Source organism: Falco punctatus (assembly GCF_963210335.1).
Source record: "Falco punctatus genome assembly, chromosome: 1".
Lineage (NCBI taxonomy): Eukaryota > Metazoa > Chordata > Aves > Falconiformes > Falconidae > Falco > Falco punctatus.
The window spans coordinates 116889590-116908621 of NC_137580.1; the positions used below are offsets into that span (position 1 = coordinate 116889590).

General features: G+C 54.2%; 1 protein-coding gene across 1 annotated transcript in view; it reads right to left on the reverse strand.

Annotated features, from left to right (window-relative positions):
* Positions 1–1986: 1986 nt before the first annotated feature.
* CCDC42 (coiled-coil domain containing 42) overlaps positions 1987–19032 on the reverse strand; it is a 176405-nt gene continuing 159359 nt past the window's right edge. The window contains exons 2-3 of the mRNA XM_080367618.1: positions 3947–6162; positions 1987–3194 (exon numbers count right to left, since the gene is read on the reverse strand). Coding sequence (XP_080223744.1) covers positions 2910–3194; positions 3947–4090 — 429 coding nt within the window. The 5' untranslated portion in view covers positions 4091–6162 and the 3' untranslated portion in view covers positions 1987–2909. The remainder of the gene's footprint in view (positions 3195–3946; positions 6163–19032) is intronic.

Sequence of the window (19032 nt, forward strand, 5' to 3'; positions counted from 1 at the left end):
ATTTCCTGGTCGAGTTCTTGCTGAGACCTGACCTAAGGTACTGTGTTTCTAATTGAGTTTATCCCTAGGAACTCAAGCTTGCAGAGATAACAGCGAAGACACGGAGGGAGCATCCTCTGTTCAGACTCTGCAGCGAGTGTTCCGGCCACGAACTCATCCTTCCTCCTTTCCAAGCAGGCAGCCACCACCAGCTCTGCGGTGCATCCTTTTTCCTTGTCACTCGTGAAAGCACAGGTTTGGGGAAAGGGAAGGGGTTAATCTGTGCCTTCCTCACTCTTGAAGGAAGGAGTCAGGTGCCTGAGTGACTCCCAGGGACTATGAACCTGGACCGGCTGGACTCAGGCTTGTCTGGAGGACGCGGTAGCTGAGTGCACTGGCACAGGACAGAAGTAACTACTGGAAAGAAGGGAGCAAGAGCATGTGTCAATGGTCTCTTGCCTCAAAATCTGTGAGCTCATGTCATTGGGTCCTTGGCCCATTCAAAGCTCTTCCCCAAAAGACTCTGAGCTTAGGCTGAACTCCACAGTGTGTCCCCAGAGCCACTGTTAGTCCTCGTGTTGTATTCCTCACTCTGGGTAGCTGAATGCTCGGAGTAACAGCTCTGACCGTTTCATCCTTCACCTACACCCATTCTCTCACCTTCCCTAGCAGCTTGAGCAGGAGGGTGAGTTTTAGTACAGAGCATGTGGCTGCGCAGAGAAATCCACATCCACAGATGTGCTGGCTGTGGCGGTGGAAAATTTCTGAAGCTCTCCTGAGGCAGAGTCCCCCCACCCTGTTGTAACATCCCTCTCAAATATCTTAAAGCTTAGGCTGAGTTGGGACATCCAAACGTGAACACCAGTACTAATCCCTGTTTGAGACTATGTCCCTGTCCCAGCCTGCTCTCCCCATGCTTTGCTGGGACACCATCTCCAGGCAGCATCCCATCTGCCAGGGAAGGCACACCGATGGTGTCTGGCAGGGGTGGTGGTGGGGGAGTGCTCTGGTATTTCCAATCATCCCAGGAAATTAAGACACCTTAAAATATTTGGTTATTTTTAATAGTTTAAAAGACGTCAGCAACAGTGCAGGACAGAGGAGCTGGAAAGGTATGAGACTTCACAGGTATAACCTATGGTGGAGTCTATGGTATCTGTAGGGCTCTCTGTCCTCCTTTTTCCCTTCCCACCCTGCTGAGCCTTTGCTGGCAGAGCAGGTCATATTGGTCCCTCACAGCTCCGTAGGTATAGCTTCACCCGTGGTTCTACACTTTCTTCTGTTTTACCTCCATTGAGATGTCTCTGAGGTCTTGGATAAGCTGCTGAATCTAGGGTGGGGAAGAGAGATGGCAGAGCTCAGGGCAGGGATGGGAACCGGAGGCAGAGGGGAGCTTGGTGGCACTTTTGGAGAGCAAAAATCCCCAACCAAACTGAGTAGGAGGATGAGGCATTTGCCTTGCTGGATCTGCACCACCAGAATGGGCTTTTGTGCTGTTCAGGGCAAGGGTGAATGAAACCAAACCTTGGCCACAGGTTGATCTGTGTCCCCTGCCCCAGCCTGCCTGGCTCCCACTCCTCCTGCCCCCACAGGGACCCACACCCTGCCCCACCTCCTGGGACCAGACAGGTTTGCCTGGTGTCCTCTGCCCACTCCCTGTGCCCAAGAGAGAGCCCAGGTGAAAAGGAAGGTGGCTGCTGGGCACACTAATTTCACTGGGCTCTCCCCTCCCTTTGGGCAGCTAAGAGTCATTACTGCACCACTTCTGGCCGGGGAGAAGAGTCTGGCTTGGCTCTACCATGGTCAGCTGTCTGTGGCTGTCATCTGCTGGCACGTTCAGGTTCAGATTCAGCTGCATGCTGGCAAGCTGGAAGAGGCTGTGGATGCCCACCTTGATGTGCCTCAGCCTCAGGGCTTCCTTGACAATAATGCTCTGGAGGTCAGCCCAGAAAGCCTCCTGAGAAGAGACGAGACATGCAGCATGGTGACATGCCCCAGCAAAGACCCCAACTTCCACTTCATTTATTTTGCTAGGAAGAACCTATCCTTGCCCAGGGTTGTGCTGTAAGTGGTTCAGGTCCGTGTGGTGGGAGCAGATCCAGGAACCACCACAGCTCTTCCTTGCCCCAGGAACCTGCCCATCTCTCTGCCAGCTCCTGCAGCCCTCCCTTTGGCGGGTCTGCCCTGCAGACACCATTTGCACTCCCCACGGTAGGGCTAGCTGATACCCTGGGAGCAGCAGATCCCACTGCCACCCTCCCAGACCAGCTTCACCTGATGGGACCCAACTCCTGGAGTCTGGAGTGTCCAGTAAAGGGATTTGGCAAGGCCCCCTCAGAGCAACGCAAAAGGAGCAGAGGCCAGCAGAGCAGAGGGCAGTTCTGCACACTGAGCACTGGCTACACACTGACATGCCTCGTTGCAGCCCAGTTTATCACCAGTCTGGTCATTTTTGGACCAGTAAGGAGGGAAGAGAAGGGGTGAGCCCCTGGTGGGCAGATGCTGTGCGAAGAATGAAAACAAATAATAAAAACCAGCAAAACCAAGTCTGCTCTGAGGCCGGAGCCATGAGCAGTGGTGACCATGAGACTTGCCCCACTGAAGCCCAATTGCAGGGATGGTGCATGGAAACGAGTACGGCCAGGTTAAACAAACCCAATGGGCACGTGGCAGAGTACGCTTGGGGTTTGTGCCGAGGCAGACCAAAAAGCCTGGATAGCTGATCCCTTTTGGCTAGGAGTTCATGCAAGAACTGAAAGATCATAATGGCTTTGCAAGGACCTTGTTTTAACCCCTGATGTAACCTGTTCCAGACCTGGTCTGTCACTCTTCATTCTACAACCCCTTGGAGGGATGCAGTTAAGCATCTCCTCCAGTCACAAAGGCTGCTACTGGGACTTGCCATGACCCCATGGCTTAGGGATGAGCCATCAGCTAGTCTTTACAGAGCCAGGCCTTGAAGATCTTCCCCTGCCCATCCCACATTTTCTCACCCAGGAGAGGACGTCCTTTTGAACCTGGTCAAGATATAGCTGGAGCTGCACCAGTTCGTTTTCGTACTGCAGGATCTCAGCTTCCTTCTCTGCTGTATAGTGGTCCAGGAACTCCTGGGCTTGTTTAGACATTTCCTTACACCTCTGTTGTGACTGCAGCAGGTCCTTGTGCTTCATCACCAGCGTCCTGTAGCGCCAAATGACTTCCTGGATCTCCTCAAACTGCAGAACAGGACTCCTGGTGTTAGTAATCCCGCTCCCCTCATCATGATGGCAAGTCTCCTGTTGTTTGGCACCCTGCCTTGCCCTACCACAACACCTCCCCCAGCTGAAAGATCTTCCCTTCCTGACAAGATTATGGCCCCAGGTGGTTTGTGAGCATTGCCACATTCTCTGGATGGTGGCATCCCACCATGCCATTCCCAGAGCTGTCACTGCCATAAGCAAGGGAGATGCTGCACCCCTTCCCCAGGTGGGCTGCGCTCTGATAAAACACAAAGCACGACTGCAACTGCCAGTGCTAGCACCTAGGCATGGGCGGGGAGCAGCTGGGCCTGCAGGAATATAAGCAATGCATGGAGTGATGCCCGGGCATCCCTGAGAGGGAGCACAGTGTTTTTGACAAATGCCTGGGCTCCCATTCCCGGGCAGCTTTTCAATTCTCCCCAACCCTCAATGTGACATGAAATAGTGACACAAAGGGGTGCCCATTCCCCTCAGCCCTGTGCTTTTCCCCCTTCTAACAGGTTTTATTTGTTTTCTTAAGCTTTTACCTCCTTTTCTGGTTCTTCTCCCCTTACTCTGGTCCCCTTGGCTCACCTTGGTTGCAGGGAACCTCTTCCCATCCCATCTGAGGTCTCTGGTTTTGACCAAGTGTTATGATTTCCCTGGACTTGCCTTATCTCCTCTAGGTTTAACACCCACATAAGGCTCTCCTCAAGGCCATGATCTGTGTCTCTCACGTCCAAACCCACCTGTGAGACCTTCACCACATCCTCCAGGTATTTGGTGAAGATGGAGTACTTTTGCACTTTGTTGCAGAGTTTCTGGTGCTTATTTTTCAGGATTTCCAGTTGCCTCTTGGCTTCCAAAAGCTCACTCTCCTTTTGAATCTTCATCTCTCTCTCCCCGATGGCTTTCTGCAGGGCCTGGATTCGCTTCTTATCATTTTCCTCGTGATGTTTCCCCCACCAACACACACACACACAGAGGGAAAGGAAGCCAAGGGAAGATGGAGCTGGGTCACACAACAGCACTGGGAGGAGATACCCTCACAGAGGAGAGGCCAGTGCTGGAGCACCCTTGGGAGCATTTTCCCTCCCTGTTTAGCAGGGCCATCCCTCTTGCCTTGGCCCTTCGGTCTTGGAGACAAGCACCTGGGACTGCACTCTGATTTTCAGACCTACTGGTATCTGTCCCTGGAAAACACCCAGGTGTCAACAGTGGGGACAGGCTGAGACCCTTCTTGGGGGATGTTTGGGATCCTCAGGAGATTGCACTGGTACAGGACAAGCTCCTCGTACCCAAGTCCTACCAGGGCTTTCCACATCTGTGGTGCAAATCCCCGTCCCTACCAATCCCATTCCTTGCACCTCCAGGCTCAAGGGAGGCTTGGCCAGACGTGGGGTCCCAAGGGGAGGGGAGAAGGTGCTGGTGTGGTTCAGGGTCATGTCAAGTGAGCTGATCAGGGACAGGTGTACCTTGAGAAACTTCTTAAATTTATTCTTGTAGTTATTCAGCTGAGCCTCCTTGATGTGGAGGTTCCTCCACTGGCAGGCTATGGCTTTCATCCTCTCCTTGAAGGCCTAGAAGCACCAGGGCAAGCGTGACATGGCTGCCCTCACCTAGAGCCAGCCACCCTCCCACTGCTGCCCTCCAAAAACCCACCAGCCCTCCCGACCATGCCCCAGCACCCTCCCACCTGTCTCACCTCTTTCTTCACCTCCAGAGCATTTTGCATCAGTCTAGCTTCTCTCCTCTTCTTCTGGAGATAAACAAACAGGGACACGGCATCCTCTGATGACAGTCCCTGTGTCCTGCCACACAAGTTCTCAAGGTTACACACTGGATCCAGTACCTTGGCGAGGTGTTGAATTGCTCTGCTCTGTCACTCCACTGGGAATCACGTCCCGGGTGAGGCAATAGGGCAGAGCAACCCAGCACCGCCTCAGATACCATCTGGCAGCATGGCATGGCCCCCTTCCCCAGCAGGGATCCCAGTGGCAGAGAAAGGGGGTGTTACAGGCAGGAACAGCGCCAAGAGGAGACAGAAGCAGTAGAGATAAGGGATGGGAGTTTGCTGTGATGTGGAAAGGAGGAGGCAGGAGACAAGGATGAAGGGGATGGAGGCAGGTGGAGGAGGCCCCTCACCTGAGCATGGGCAGGAGGCTCTGCCTGTCCTGCATGCAGAAATAGTCCAACAGTTCCTTTTCGTCCACGGTGGCCGTTCCTCCAGCCACCAGCAGGGCCGAGAGAGCCCAGGTCCTCCCGGCACTGCTCCCGAGTCAGCCCAGGAGCTACCCTGCAAGCCTGAGGGCTCGGCGGTGCGGGGGGAGGCAGCTGGGCAGGGGGTGAACCCTGGGTGCCTCTGGCCTCTGCTCTCCCTGGGCCTCCCTTGCCCCAGCCGTGCCTACGGAACGGTTGCCAGGGGCAGCTGGAAGATGCTCAGGTGGTTACTTGGCAACCGAAGCAGGGCAACGCCCCCGTGCCAGCAAGGGCTACTGACCACTGCGTCCAGGACCGGGACTCTTCAGCGCTAAAGGAAAGCTGAACAAATGCAGGTTTCTTTCCCTTCCTCTCATGTCCTCTGGTTCTTCCTCTGCTAAAAACCAGCCCCCATGTTCTGCGACCTCTGCTCTCTTGGGCAGGGATTTCAGCACCGCTGACACCCACATCCCACTGTCTCAGAGCTCAGGGCAGGAGCTTGCTCCTTCTCTCCCAAAACACCAGATAGAAAGACAGTTACACTGAGGCACATCCTCAGGGATGCTTGATCACTGTTCTGCTCACAGTTCCCTCTCCGTGTGGGACTGAGGTCTACTGTTTGCTAAAAAAACAAACAAACAAACAAACAAAAAACCAACTGAATTTTTAAAATTTGTTTTACTTTTTCCTCCCAGAACAAGGCACTAGAGCCAGGTCCATTGCTCAAAATAAAGGAGTGGTATTCAGGGGCCAGGTGAGGGAAGACCTACAGATGATGCTGACCTTGGGGTCTGCTCCTTCCACAAGAGATTTCACCCTCTGATGTTTGCTTCTGTCCTTCTCCACTTAACACACAGGAGCATTTCTGTGAGCTACTGCAGCTGAAACACCCCTGGCTTGGTGGAAAAGGGGATGACTCTCTGGGGGGAAAACCTTCATGTCTGTTACCAGCCCTGACTTGCATCAGGGAAGTTGCTCTCAGGCAGACATCACCCCTTGCTCATTGTAAACTGGTAGGAACTGGGGAATGTCTGCCAGATCCGCCTGGCACTTTAAACAGCAGGAAGATGCATGGCCCAGGAAGGGACCATTTATTACACGAGATGCTTCATTTAGAGACAAATGACCCAAGGCAAAGCAGCAGATATGCTTTTATTACTGAAGCTCAAATTGGTCCCATCAGTGACAGGTGACTTGCCCTCTGCCCATCCCAAGGTCATCATGGGGCTGCTCGATCCCAATATGTCAGGCAGATTAAACCTGGTCTTACAGAACAGGTTCTGGACTTTGGCAGGGACAAGTCTTGCCTGGGAGGGGGCTTGTGCCTGCCTGCGAGGGGAGGGAGCTCAGCCCTTCCTCCAGCAGGCAGGGACCCTCTCCTGCCCACCCTTGCATCCCCTGGGCTGGAGGAGCTGCTGGTCCCCAGCAGAGCACAGTAACCCCCTGGGTGAGCAACCAAGAAGGTCTCAGCACGTTTGAATTTCAAGTACTTACTGCAGAGCCAGGGACAGAGTCTGTCTGGGAAGCCACAGTGACCTGCTCTTCCACACCAGCAGAGCTGCAGAGCCACACATGTCCTTGTCCTCCAGTGGCTGAAGTGTGCTCTGTGAGATTAAAAAGACCCTGCAACTTCGAGGGCAGTCTGAGGCAGGTGTTGGGCATCAGGATCAGCACTTCAAGCAATTAAAGTTCATTACCATAATGAATAAGTGGAGACAGACGCTTCCAAGGGGAAGCACTGGCTGACTTCCCAGTCTGACTGAGAATTCCCCATTATATGACATTTTGTCACACAAATGACAGACGGGCTCTAGGGAGCAAATGATTTCATCTGTCAGCTTCCTGCTGGTTCAGCACGTGTAGCACTGAGGGGCTGCCCTGTCCCTTCGGCTTCACAGTATTTCGTTGTTCCTGGGGAGGTGCTGCCCTTCTGCAGATGGAAAGTGGAGGCCACCATAAAGTCCCTGGGGTTTTACCTTCCCCCATAGGCAGCTCTGGGATTCTTCCTTTCCATGCTGGAAAAGGAGCAGAGCTGCTGCTGCCTGCAGGCTTTTGAATGAAGAGGTCACCACCAGGTTTTATTCTTCCTGATGGGCAGAAGCTGCAGCTGAGTCCAGAGAGGCCTATTCTGATGGTAGAGGGATGGAGGGAGGGAGAATGCTGAGATGGCTGGAGAGGGGAAGACATGGGTGACCAAGTGGGTCTGAAAATACACCTTGTGTGTATTTTGTGTGTATTTTCCCCTGAAGGTGGAAAGGCTGCTGGCTGGCCTGGCACAAGAAGACATGAATTTTAAGTACACAGGGACCTGTTGTGCAGCACCACGGTGCTCTGTGCATCTGCACTGATGCCCTCGTCCGCCTTGCAGCATCCCCATCCCTGCAGGACGGGCGAGCCCAGCCCATGCATCACCCAAAGCCACGTACCCTCCTGGCTCTTTCCTGCTGCCAAACCCAGACCCCAGGAGCAGACCTGCTTCCTGCAGTGCTGGAGCATCCTGGGCTGGTGTCCGCTGGGTGGGAAACCCTGGGCTGGAGTCAGTCCTCTGCCCACCTGGAGGGAAGCTGAGCAGGATGAGATCACACCCTGCAGTTCACAGCTGTGGTGAAAGTGCTAGCAGACAGCTTTTTGGGTTTTTTGGTGGTCTTTTTTTTTTTTTTTAATGTTCCTAATCACCATTTGCTGCTTTTAGCCTCACACTGAGGTTTTATCTTCAACAAATGCTTTCTTCCTGAATACACTATGCATTAAAAAAGTTTCTTCCTATTATGCTCTCCATAGTAACTGCATCAGCTTGCTATGAATAAATTACCTCTGACTTGACATCCTTTATTACAATATAGAAAATGCCATTTCTGAGTCATAGCTACCCGGGAGAAACCTTTTCTCTTCATCCCTTAGGTACATCCCCCACCTTTTGAGTTGAAGGAAACGGCATTATTAATTTTTTTTTCTTTTTTAAATCTCCTCTGTTCTTGAAGCCGCTGGAGTTGAAGGCAGATGGAAAGCTGACACAGACTTCCCTCCTGGCCTTCAAAAGCTCCCAGCGCAGTACAGAATGCCCTTGCTGATAGCTGGTTCCTGTAAATCACATTAGGCCCTGCAATGGCATGATTTTGAATGGCCAAATCTCTTCCCAGCATCTTTCCCCAGTTCTCAGGTCCCCAAGGGACAAGTCGAGCTGCTGCCTAGGCAGAGCACGAGGCTGTGCTGGGTGGGCACAGGCAGCGCGGGGCTGCTCAAGCACGGGAGCTGCATGGAGTGCTCAGGGCTTTTTGGAGTTGGGGAGCAGTTCCCATGTGGAGCCGAGGGAAGGTCCCTGCCCTGCTCCAGGAGTCTCTCCAGCCTGAGATACTCCCAGCTTGCCAAAGTACTTAAATTTCCTCTGGGACGGTGTGGCCACATCTCAGGAGAGGAAGCACTGATTAAATGTATACAGCCCTGCTCCTGCCCCGTTTTCTTGCCCTGGGATAACTCCAGGCAGCCTTCCTGGTGGTGGGCAAGGGTCCGGCCCTTCCGCACAGCACACCCTTCCTCTGCCCTGCTCCCATCCCGGCCTGCCCCTTCGGCGTGCGTGCAGTTGGTGCTGATGGCAATGCAGGATAAATGTGCGAGGTGTGAGGGGATGGGGTGGGGGAGCCTGAGTCACTGCTCGGTGCCTCTCTCCCCCCCGCCCCCCCCACTGCTCTCCCCTGCCACCTTCCCTCTGAGTCATCCAGCACAGCAAGATTTCGGCTTAACCCCCAGCAAGCCAAGGCTGTGGAAGATGCCCATCTCCTCTGAGAACCTCAGTGCCTCTTGGCCAGGCTGGGCTCCAGGCTGGGCTCCGCTCTGTGGAGCAGATGTTCTCCCTCTCCCGGGGTTCCCTGATGTGGATTTGTCCCAGCACCTGTACTACACCCCAGCCCAAAGGGCACCTCTGGGTGCACCTGCCATGCTGTGGCTTCGGGGAGGAGGCTCAGGCTGGGGAGCTGATGCAAGAAGCAGCAGGAGAAGGAGCTAAGAAGTGGTTTCCAATCACCAGACCCTCCACCTATTTGCAAAGTAGCACACCCTTAATTCACTTACTCGTTTCCAGGCATCTGAGAGACAGCACGGGCTAATGGGCAAGCAGGGGGCAGCTCTGCTCTGCCACCAGGCAGCCACCAAAGTCCCTGCCTGCCTCTGTCTCTGCCATTCGGGTCAGGGTGAAGCTTTTTGCCATGTGGCCTCAGCTTCCAGCATTAGCCCTGGCCCTGACCCTGGGGCTCCTGCAGGGCAGTCACTGCCTGTGGCTCTCTCCAAGTGCAGGTGACAGGCTGAAGATGACAGTGAGTTGGCAGCACTGACCTTACCGGTGCGGTGGTGTCAGTGCATGACATCTCCCTGTCATGTGAAGGTTTCACTGTCAGTCCCTGTGTGTTTATATAGGGGCTCCTAAAGCCTGACCTCCTGGAGCTGTGGGATTATGTGAGGTGCTTCCATCTCCATTGAACAGAAATTTCCAGTTAAAGAACAACGTCCTGAAAACTTGTAACCCCAAAGGCAGGTGCAGTCAGGGTGCAGTATTTTGTGTTTGACTTTTTGCCTAGTTTTTCCGTTCTGTAAGATCAGACTCACACAAGCTTAGGGGTTAGCCATCCCCAAACATGACGGTTACGCCATCAGTTTTGCGGCGCCTCCTGAAATCCCACTTCACCATCTGGCTTTGAGCAAAGCTGCCTGCTCGTCCCACCTGTGTCGGTAGGAGAGCATTTCTGTGTGCATCAGGCTCTGCTATCAGGGCAGGAACTTACTCAGTATCCTTCTTGCAGTAATTTACCTCTGTCCTCACGTAGCTGGGTTGCAAAAAGGAAGTAGGCTGGTGAGCCCACTAACGAAATAGGTGGGTAGGCTTTGTTGGAAAGGGTTATTCCACACCTCCTTGGTGCTTCAGCTGCTTGTTCTCATGCTGGTGTGGTTCAGCACGTTTAGAAGGGTGCCTGTGTGCGGCGGCGAAGCAAGGAGATGGTGAGTATTTGCAAACCTCATTTGTTGAGCAAATCTTTATAGCAAGTACAAAAGATCAGAAAGGACAGTTTGCTCTTTCATGCACAGAGTGGTCCATGAATCAAAAAATAAGGATGATGCAGCAGGGATGAGAGGCAAACTATGACTCAGTGTCCAGACATCCCCGTGGCAACAGCAGTCACTGGACCATGTCAAAATGGGCTCATTCGCTCGCTGTGCAATGGGGAGGATGCAATAGCTGGAGGAGGAGGGGTGGGTCGGCTTCCAGCCTTCAGATGTTGCTTATTCTCCAGCTGTGAGAGTGGGTCCCCAGGCCCACATGTCTGGACACAAAAGCAAAGCAGCAGCAGACATTTATTTTTCTCAGCAATAGTTTGCTGCTCCTTTTTTTTACAGCCCAAACTGCTCAAAGAAATGCATTCCCACCAGACAATAATGGTGTCACAGGTCTGCCCCAAAGCAAGTGCCGCTACCCCTTCCCAAGGGTCTCAGGGCAACAAACTGCCCTTACCCTGTTTCAGTTCAAGTTGGGATCTGGCTTGTGTGTGCAAAGAGCAAATTTAAGGATCATTATCCAGCTTCATGGTAAATGTCTTGAATGGAGAAATCTCCATGGGTCAGGCTTCCTTTGTAGCTGGTAAGAGGGATAAGCACTCCCCGGGCATAACACATCCGATCCCCTGAGGCTGAATGAACTTCTGCAAGCTCTTGCTTCTCTCCAGCTTAGCGTGCTTTCCAGGAGCCAATGGAGACCTGGTCCATAGTGGGAGCATCCAGGCTATGGGGCTGGGGCCGTGGCACTAGCCCAGGCAGTCAGAGTTCATACATCAATTACAGCAGAGCAGGACCTCTCTCCTGGCTGGGTTTTGGCAATAGCTCTGTCATGGCTCTGGGTTTTCATCTGACAGGGACACCCAGGGGTGCCATAAGCCCCAAACCCAGATGCATCAAACGAAAGATGGTTTCCCAGGGAAGCTCTGACAAGCACACCCAGCCTTGTGGCACTATCAGGAGGGCACTGGGGGCATCAAGCTGAAAAGAAAGTGCCTCCTTTTTTGTCTTAGATAATTTTTTTTTTTGGTGGTGTGAGGCAAGTCCTGTGATGTGGCACTAGTCTGAAGCTGTTCTCATACTGCCCAGCCTGGGGATAGAGATGGTGACCTGATCCCCAAGGTGTGTCTGGGCAGAGTCGCAGCTCCAGAGAGAAAGAGACCTGCCATAAATAAATCCCCACAGCTCCAGCACTCAGCTGGTTTCCAGCACAGTGGAGGTTTCTGGAGATAATGAGCTTCCTGCACTCACATCAGCTGAAGCTGTCTCATCTGCCACGGCTGCTGGAAAGGTCTTGTCCTTCCTTTGTTCCCCATCAAATGTCTGATTTCAGCTCCACAGGCGCTCAAATGCACAGCAGGATAATTGCAAAGCTGGAGGTCTTCAGATTTCTTGGGCTGGATCCAGCTCTCTGGTAACAAAGAGGACCTCAAAGCCCTTTTCCAAGCATTTAGTCCTGTGTTAGTTCTCAGGTTTTATAACCGTCCTGCCAAACCTGGTGGCACCAGACCCCATATGTGACTCCACTGAGCCCATCAGAGGAGACCGGGCAGAGGTGGCACCAGGGTGATGAACACCAGAGAGCCAGCAGAGCTGCTGGGCAGGAGTAGAAACAAGATCCTAGTGCGACCCAGGGACCATAACAGAGGGCTGTCCGGATGCCTTAGGTGTGACCATGGCTGCTGAAGAGGACCAGACCTGAGAAATGTGAAGTCCCTGTGGGGAGGCTCAAATCAGCAAGGCCAAAGAGCATGGATGAAGTCCAAGGCTGCTCACCCACGCTCCTCACCCCAGGCAGTGGCCATCCCAGCCCTCAGCGCTGCAGCAAGGACCAGGCTCAGCAGAGATTCAGCTCTGGCCTTTGGCTTGAATCACATCACCTAATCACGGGGTATTTGCACAAGCTGAGAGGCTCTGTGGCCACTCCCAGCTGCTGAGGAAGGAACATTTTTGTGTGCAGCTGGGGCTTTTCAGAGTGCTGACAACAGGCATTGTCATCTGCCAGCAACGCCATTTCCATGGTATTGCCTCATCCTTAGTTGCAGCCCAGCATAGGTCTGACTCCATCCCACCATGCAGGATATGACCCCAGGGAAAAGCTGATGCCAAGAGATGGGAGCTGCTCCCAGGCTGGGATCACCTCTGCAAAGGGGATGCTCAGGTGTTTGTTACCTTCTGGGAGACCAGGTTTTTCACCACGGAGCCCTGCAAGAGCACAGGAACCTTCTCAAATCCTTTCCTACTGCTCCATAGTGCTGCACCAGATCCCTCCTCACTCCCAGACACGAACAAATCCTGCTGAAATCAGTGCTAGGTGAACAACGGGAAGATTCCAGGATCTGCCCAGATCCAGATTTGCCCCGTTTTGCTTTTGGGCACTGCAGCCCCCTCTTTAGTTTGTGACCCGCTGCCAGCATCCCCCTACACACACACACACAGCCTGGACCTGCTCTGGCTGCGCTGCTGTCCCCACGCTGTGTTGATCCAGCTGATGTCTCCTCCAGACCTGCATTTCATACCCTGAGTGCTTGCAACTCTGTAAAACCCAAATCCACTGTTGTTACTCGTGCATTACAGCCACACCACCTTGATCAGGAGGGAAAATGCAGCCCAGAAATCCAGGAGAGATCCCCAACAACCTCCCTTGGACCAGTCCTGCAGCCTGACAGTCATAGGGGGGGTGAGCTGGATTTTGATGAATGTGTTAAGCTGACATAATCCATCCGTGCCTCCTGGAGACACAGCCTGGTCCCTCAACCCCAGCTGCTCATTCCCAGCCCTTCACACCCCCTGTGCTGGCACAAGTGTTTGAGTAGCCCTGCCTGGGCTTAGTTCAGGGAACCAACTGCCTGGAAAACCTGGCCAACTTCAAAGACCCATTCAAGAGCCCACAGAGCACTTGTATGGATGCAAACTTGTGCCCAGGAAAGGGAGGCTGTGGGAGAAGTGGGGCAATGAGTGGGGAAGGGGAGGACACGGCTTGTCTTCTGGTGGCAATGCTTTCCACTGATCCCCCCAGTCTGAACAAGATCTCCCCTGAGCAGGGCTGATGTTGGAGCTGTGGTCCCCTTTGGTGATGCAGGGCAGCCCGAAGTGCTGACACACCTCATAGCATCACTTCTTCCTTTCTGTCAGGCCATCTGTCATGTAAAAAGAGGACATGAGGCTTACTTGGTGTGAATTGATCGTATTAGTGTTTATAAACCATTGAATAATTCACCCTGATTTGGTCTGATCACACTATGATGATGGGTTGATAAGCCCTCCCCTTTTTCTGGCTGGGTTTGTTCCTCTCTGCCACATCTTCCCGTTCTCTCCAGCATCCCCATGAACTCTCCCAGACCCCTAACTCTGAACACATCCTATGCATTTACATGCTCCTTTATCCCACCTCTCCTGTTCTGGCCTGTTTTCTCACCTCCCCTTTCATTAACTATCTGGTCATATCCAGATTTTTATAAGATTAAAGTTAAAAAAAGAAACGACCAAAAACTCCTCTGCATTCCCCTCTATTTGTTCTTCTTTCCCGCTGAGCTGTGAGCTGAAGCTTATCTTCATCTTCCTCCCTGCAGATGCTCTTTGTTCTGCCTGTGGTGCCCCTGCATGCAGCAGCCTCTGCTTTCCCATCAACATCCCACTCGCTTGAGTTATCCCTCTAGGTTCAGCCTTGCTCATGCGCTCTTCTCTTCGATGTTCTGGTGCTCGAGGGCTTGTGCACCTCCCCTCCCAGCAGGTCCTGTGTTTCTCCGTGCTGCAAACATTTCCCGTGGAGCTAAGATAGGGTCCTGCTCGGGAGCTGCCAGCTTTCCTGCCATCCCTGCCCTCAAAGTTCCCTGCCAGCAGGGTCCTGTGGGCCGGTGCCTGCTTTTTTCATTGATGTTCATATCCCATGGATTTCGTCCTTGTGTTTTGAATCCTCATGTTCCAGCTGCATTACCCGTGCAACGTACATTTGTACCTTTTCCCTGAGCAGCCCTTACTTGAAGCTGAAAATGAGTGAAGAGCTCTGATTTAAATGTGGCATCTCTTTGTTTTCCACCAAAATAAGCCTCATCCACTCCCGCTCTCCGCAGGGTGCAGCAGGGCTGGCACAGCGGGCAGGGGAAAGCCGCGTGCCTCCAGCTTCTCGCAACACATCCAGAAAAATGAGGAGGTGATGCCATCCCCAGGCTCTGGGAAAAATAGCAGAGGGTTTGAACAGACAGAAGGAGATGGGCAGCTGGGACGCTCACCCAGGGGTGGTGGGCACCTGGGGGTGAGGAACCAGCACTGGTTTCCATGGCTGTCTTCTCCATCATACAGCTCTGGGTCTCAGCATCCCCCAGCATCTCACAGATCTCTGCAGAGCTGCTAAGTGCCCCTCAGGAGGACCGGCTGGTGTGCAGGGACATGCAGCTCCTCTTGCACTGGCTGCTCCAGGCTTGTGCCCCCGCCAGCAGACACTGGTGTGTCACTGGAAGTCCCCAAAACCCACCATGGGTCTGTGAGACTGTGCAGAACCTCCGAGGACAGGTCTTGAGTTCAAGCTGCCAGGCTTCAGGCTGAGGTGGGACTCGGAGAACTTTGTCCTGCCCTGAAGATGGAGGGGGAAGATGGGCTGATGTGCTGTGAGCCAGGAGGAACACGTCTGCCCAGGCTGAACCAGAGGATGGGTTCTGCACACAGATCCAGCATCTCAGAGCCCATCAGGGAAGAATGTGTCCCAGATTAGACAATGTGTATGTTTTTAACTGGTGTGAACAGGTTTCTGAGCCTGATGGATAGAGCTCAGCTGAGGGAGTCACTGGGCATGGGTGTCTCCACCTTTGATGGAGCTGAGGAAACTGTGGGCAGAGCAGGATGCTGCTTTGATGTAGGGTTGCAGCCCACCCCCACCCCCTCCTGTGCCCTTCCTCCCCTTTCTTCCCTTCTGAAGTCCCCAGACCTTGTGATCCCCACCCAAGGACCATGGCAGTGAGGTGATCAGGATGCCCTGGGATTTGGGAAGCCCTCTGGGGTTTGGGATGTCTGGGGCCAACCCTCTAAACAGGGCTGTGCTCCACAGGTGCTGAGGCTCTCCCCTCTCCTGGGGTTTAGGCATCCTTTATCTCAGTCCCCCTTCTCTTGAGTCCTGAACCCACCCTGGCAGGTGATTTGTGCAGTTATTGGCAGGCACAGCTAATAACTCCCACTACAGCATCCCTTCATCGGCTGTTAAAGACCCCACTGGAGCATTTAAAGGGGGAAAGGCCTTCAGAGTGAGGGCGGTGTGGGGTTTTCCTGCTGTTTAAAGACACATGGACCAGTTTGGGTTTGTTTTTTTGGTTTTTTTTTTGCAGAGCAAGTATATAGCTGGAAGTCTATTAAGGCAGTTTTATGGGAGCTCACACCGAGCACTCAGATTAATTAGCTAGCAGTATCGCTAATGATCTCTGCTGTAATGAGTTATGCTGGGAAATACACAGCTCTGAGGGCTTCGGGGACGTTGGGTCTGATGGCAGGGCATGGTCCCTCTAGACAGGCTATCTCTCCTTGCGCAGTCAGAGCTGAGGAAGCCCCAGAAGCACTGTGGATATCTGTTCTGTTGCTGGCTGGCGGACAGCCCCCCACTTACTCTCCCTCCTCGTGGCCCCAAGCCCTGGGCTCTCTGAAACGAGCAGTCCCTAGGCTCAGGGAGGGGCTGTACGTGCCCAAGCCTGAATGCTGGGGACAGGAGGCCAGGGAAGGAGGGATGCTCAGGGAGCGTGCCTGTCCCTGCTGAGCATCCCCCAGGCAGAGACAGAAACTGCAGGAAGTCTTTGGTGACTGCCCTGGTGACTGGCAAACCCCCTGCCCATCATCTTGGGACACTCAATGAGTTTGCATAGCTTGTCTGAGCTCTGTGGTGTGTTTCATTACTCTTCTCAGCTTGATCAGGGGTTGGGGTCCCATGGGGCTAGAGCTGCAAGGATGCAGGGCCTTTGCTGGCAGCTGCCTCTGCTTTTCTGATCCCTACACACATAAATAAACCAGGGGCCATGCTCAAAGCCCCTGGTCAGGGGCTCCCCACGTCTTCTTGGCTCGTTCCCTCCTCAGCAGCTCTCCACTGGGAGGATGGACGTGTCTGTAGATGCAAGCACTTGAAATGCACCCAAACCCAAAACATTTCCCATGTTAGGGAGCCAAAAGAGGCAAAATGGCCAGTGCTGTCCTGGGACCAGCCAGCTCTCAGTGCTAGTCCTGAGACAGACAGAAAAGGCAAGGGTGGGGGAGAAACCCAGCCTGGATGGTGTGCCAGAGGCCATGTGGATGCAGGTAAGCTGGGGGAGACTGGGAGGGGGAACCAGTGCTTGGTCCATGTCCACTGTCCCATCTCCCATCTCCCCCAGGTACATCCTCTCCATCACAGACAACCACTTTGTGTGGGAGCTGCTCTGGTCCAAGCTGGCCTGGGGACAGTGGGGTTTGGGGTGTCTGTGACTCCCATCTCATGACAAGCATGGGGTGAGGTGGTATCCCAGCTGCTGCCTGCGCTGAGGAAGGGCAAATAGGTCAGTTTGCAACAGGGGTAGGTGAGGGTAGCAATGGGGGCTGGATGTGCTTCAGCCCCCCTGGGCCTGCTGCCACCACCCTGCAGGAGGGGATGCTGTCCCCTTGCCACCAGCTGGACAGCGGGCAGGGATGTGCCTGCAGCCCCCCAGAGTCTTGCTGTGGTCTCTCTGGGGTGGCATCTGGAGGCTGCAAGGAGTGTGGGGCTATATATGGCCCTGGATCACTTTATGCAGGTGCTTTTCTGTGGGACCAGCTGTCCACTGTGCCACCCTCCCACAGCAAGGGCCCCTGGAGTAGCCCTCCAGGCACCCATGGAGGTGTCTGTGCTGCTCAGGGAAACGAGGAGTGCAAAGAGGTGCCATCCCCCGGCTTCCACAGAGTTCAGCATGTCCCCTGAATCACAACAAGGAAATTCAAGCTATGTGCAGGGCGCGAGAGTTCAGAACAAGCCCAAATCCCCAGCTGGCCATAAAAGTCTGGCCAAGATGAGGCAACACAAAAACTAAACATTCAGGCGAGCGATGGATCCCAGGAGCACAGCAGCTCTCGGCGGCGGTGTCAGCTCACTTCTGCTTCCCTGAGGAGCTGCAGTCGGGGGGCAGCCCGTGGTGGACCTTTATAGGGACCTGCATGGGAGCTTCAGCTCCTGGGGTGGTGCAGGCAGCTGAGATCCCTCTGCCCCCCACAGCACTGGCTGGTAAGGCTAGGATAGAGCCTAGGGAAGGGTAGGGGCCTGACCCTGATCTGCTAAGCTCTGGAAGAGCCAGCTGCAGCATCAGGAAGAGATGCAGCCAGCGTTTTCTCCTCCGACTTTTACCAAGACATGCGGAGAGGCCTGAGCTAATACTCCCTTCGGCTGTCAGTTCACAGGGCTGCTGGAGGGGCTATAGAGGATGTATTCCCAGGATACAGGGATAGAAGTTGCCCAGGGGAAGTGTCCAGGAGAGCAAAACCAGAGGAGTTGGCTTGAGTCAGCTTCGGAGCAGAGAACGGGCAGCATGAAGTGCCCCGTGCTCCTTGCCATCCTGCCTCCTGCTGAGTGGTTTGCTCCCCATCCTGCCTCTCTCTGCTGCCTCTCTCCCCACCTCCTTGCCTTTCTTGCTGCTGAGATCCCTTCTAGCTGCTTGGATTGCCCCAGGCCTGGGGAATCTCCCTTCCCCTGACACGACGCAGTTGTGTGCAGCCCACAGCAGCAGGTGCAGTGGGTGGAGCGGCGCTGGCAAAGCCAAAGTGCCGAGTCGGACCCTTCCCCAGGGCCTGTGATCCTGATCCTCGTGGGAACTCCCTGCCACCCACCAATTCCTCTTCTTATTTACGTACAGCTGCTGTTCACAAATGGGCTTCCTGGGATGGAAACCTCCGGCAGCTTTTTGGAGTGGAAGAGCATGTGAAAACCTGCCACGATGGGCTGCCTGTGAGGCAAACGCCTCTTTCTCCAAGGCTCCTTCACTCCCTGCCTTGGCACCCAGGTCACCTGCAGCAGGTGAGAAGGGAGCCCTGGGCTGGGTGGTTGCCGACTGGCCCTCTGTTCCCTGTGAAGCAAAGCTGCTCCCAGAGCTCCTGCCTGGCCGCAGGCACCAGGGTCTGCGGCACCTTTGAAGCCGGAGCCTGAACACCCCAATGGCCCACGGTGGAGCAGGAGACACAGCTCTGTGCATCCATGGCTCAGCTCTGCCCATTGGGTCCAGTCTACCTTCCCATTTGTGGCTCCCTTGTGTGCGGGATGCAGGCTCTCACGGGGAGCACAAGGCAGTGCAAAGAGCTCAGCAGACCCCTATTTGCAAGCTGAGGAGCAAGGATAGGCACTGGGGCTCAGCAACCCAGCGGGAGATGCCCTAAGCTCTCCAGCAAGCCTGCAAAGCCAGCCAAGAAAGGACTTGCCTAGGAATGAAGGGCAGATGAGCGCAGCTCATGCCTCACCCTGCCTTTAAATGGAGAAGCAAGACCTGCCTGGTGCTGCTGCCCGTGGATTCCTGGCAGCAGTCCATGCACCGGGCTGCCTGCCTGCCTGCAGGTCACCCGGCGTGCGGCTGTGCAGAACGACCTCCAGCCACCCCGGCAGGCTGTGCCCACACTGGGTGGGACC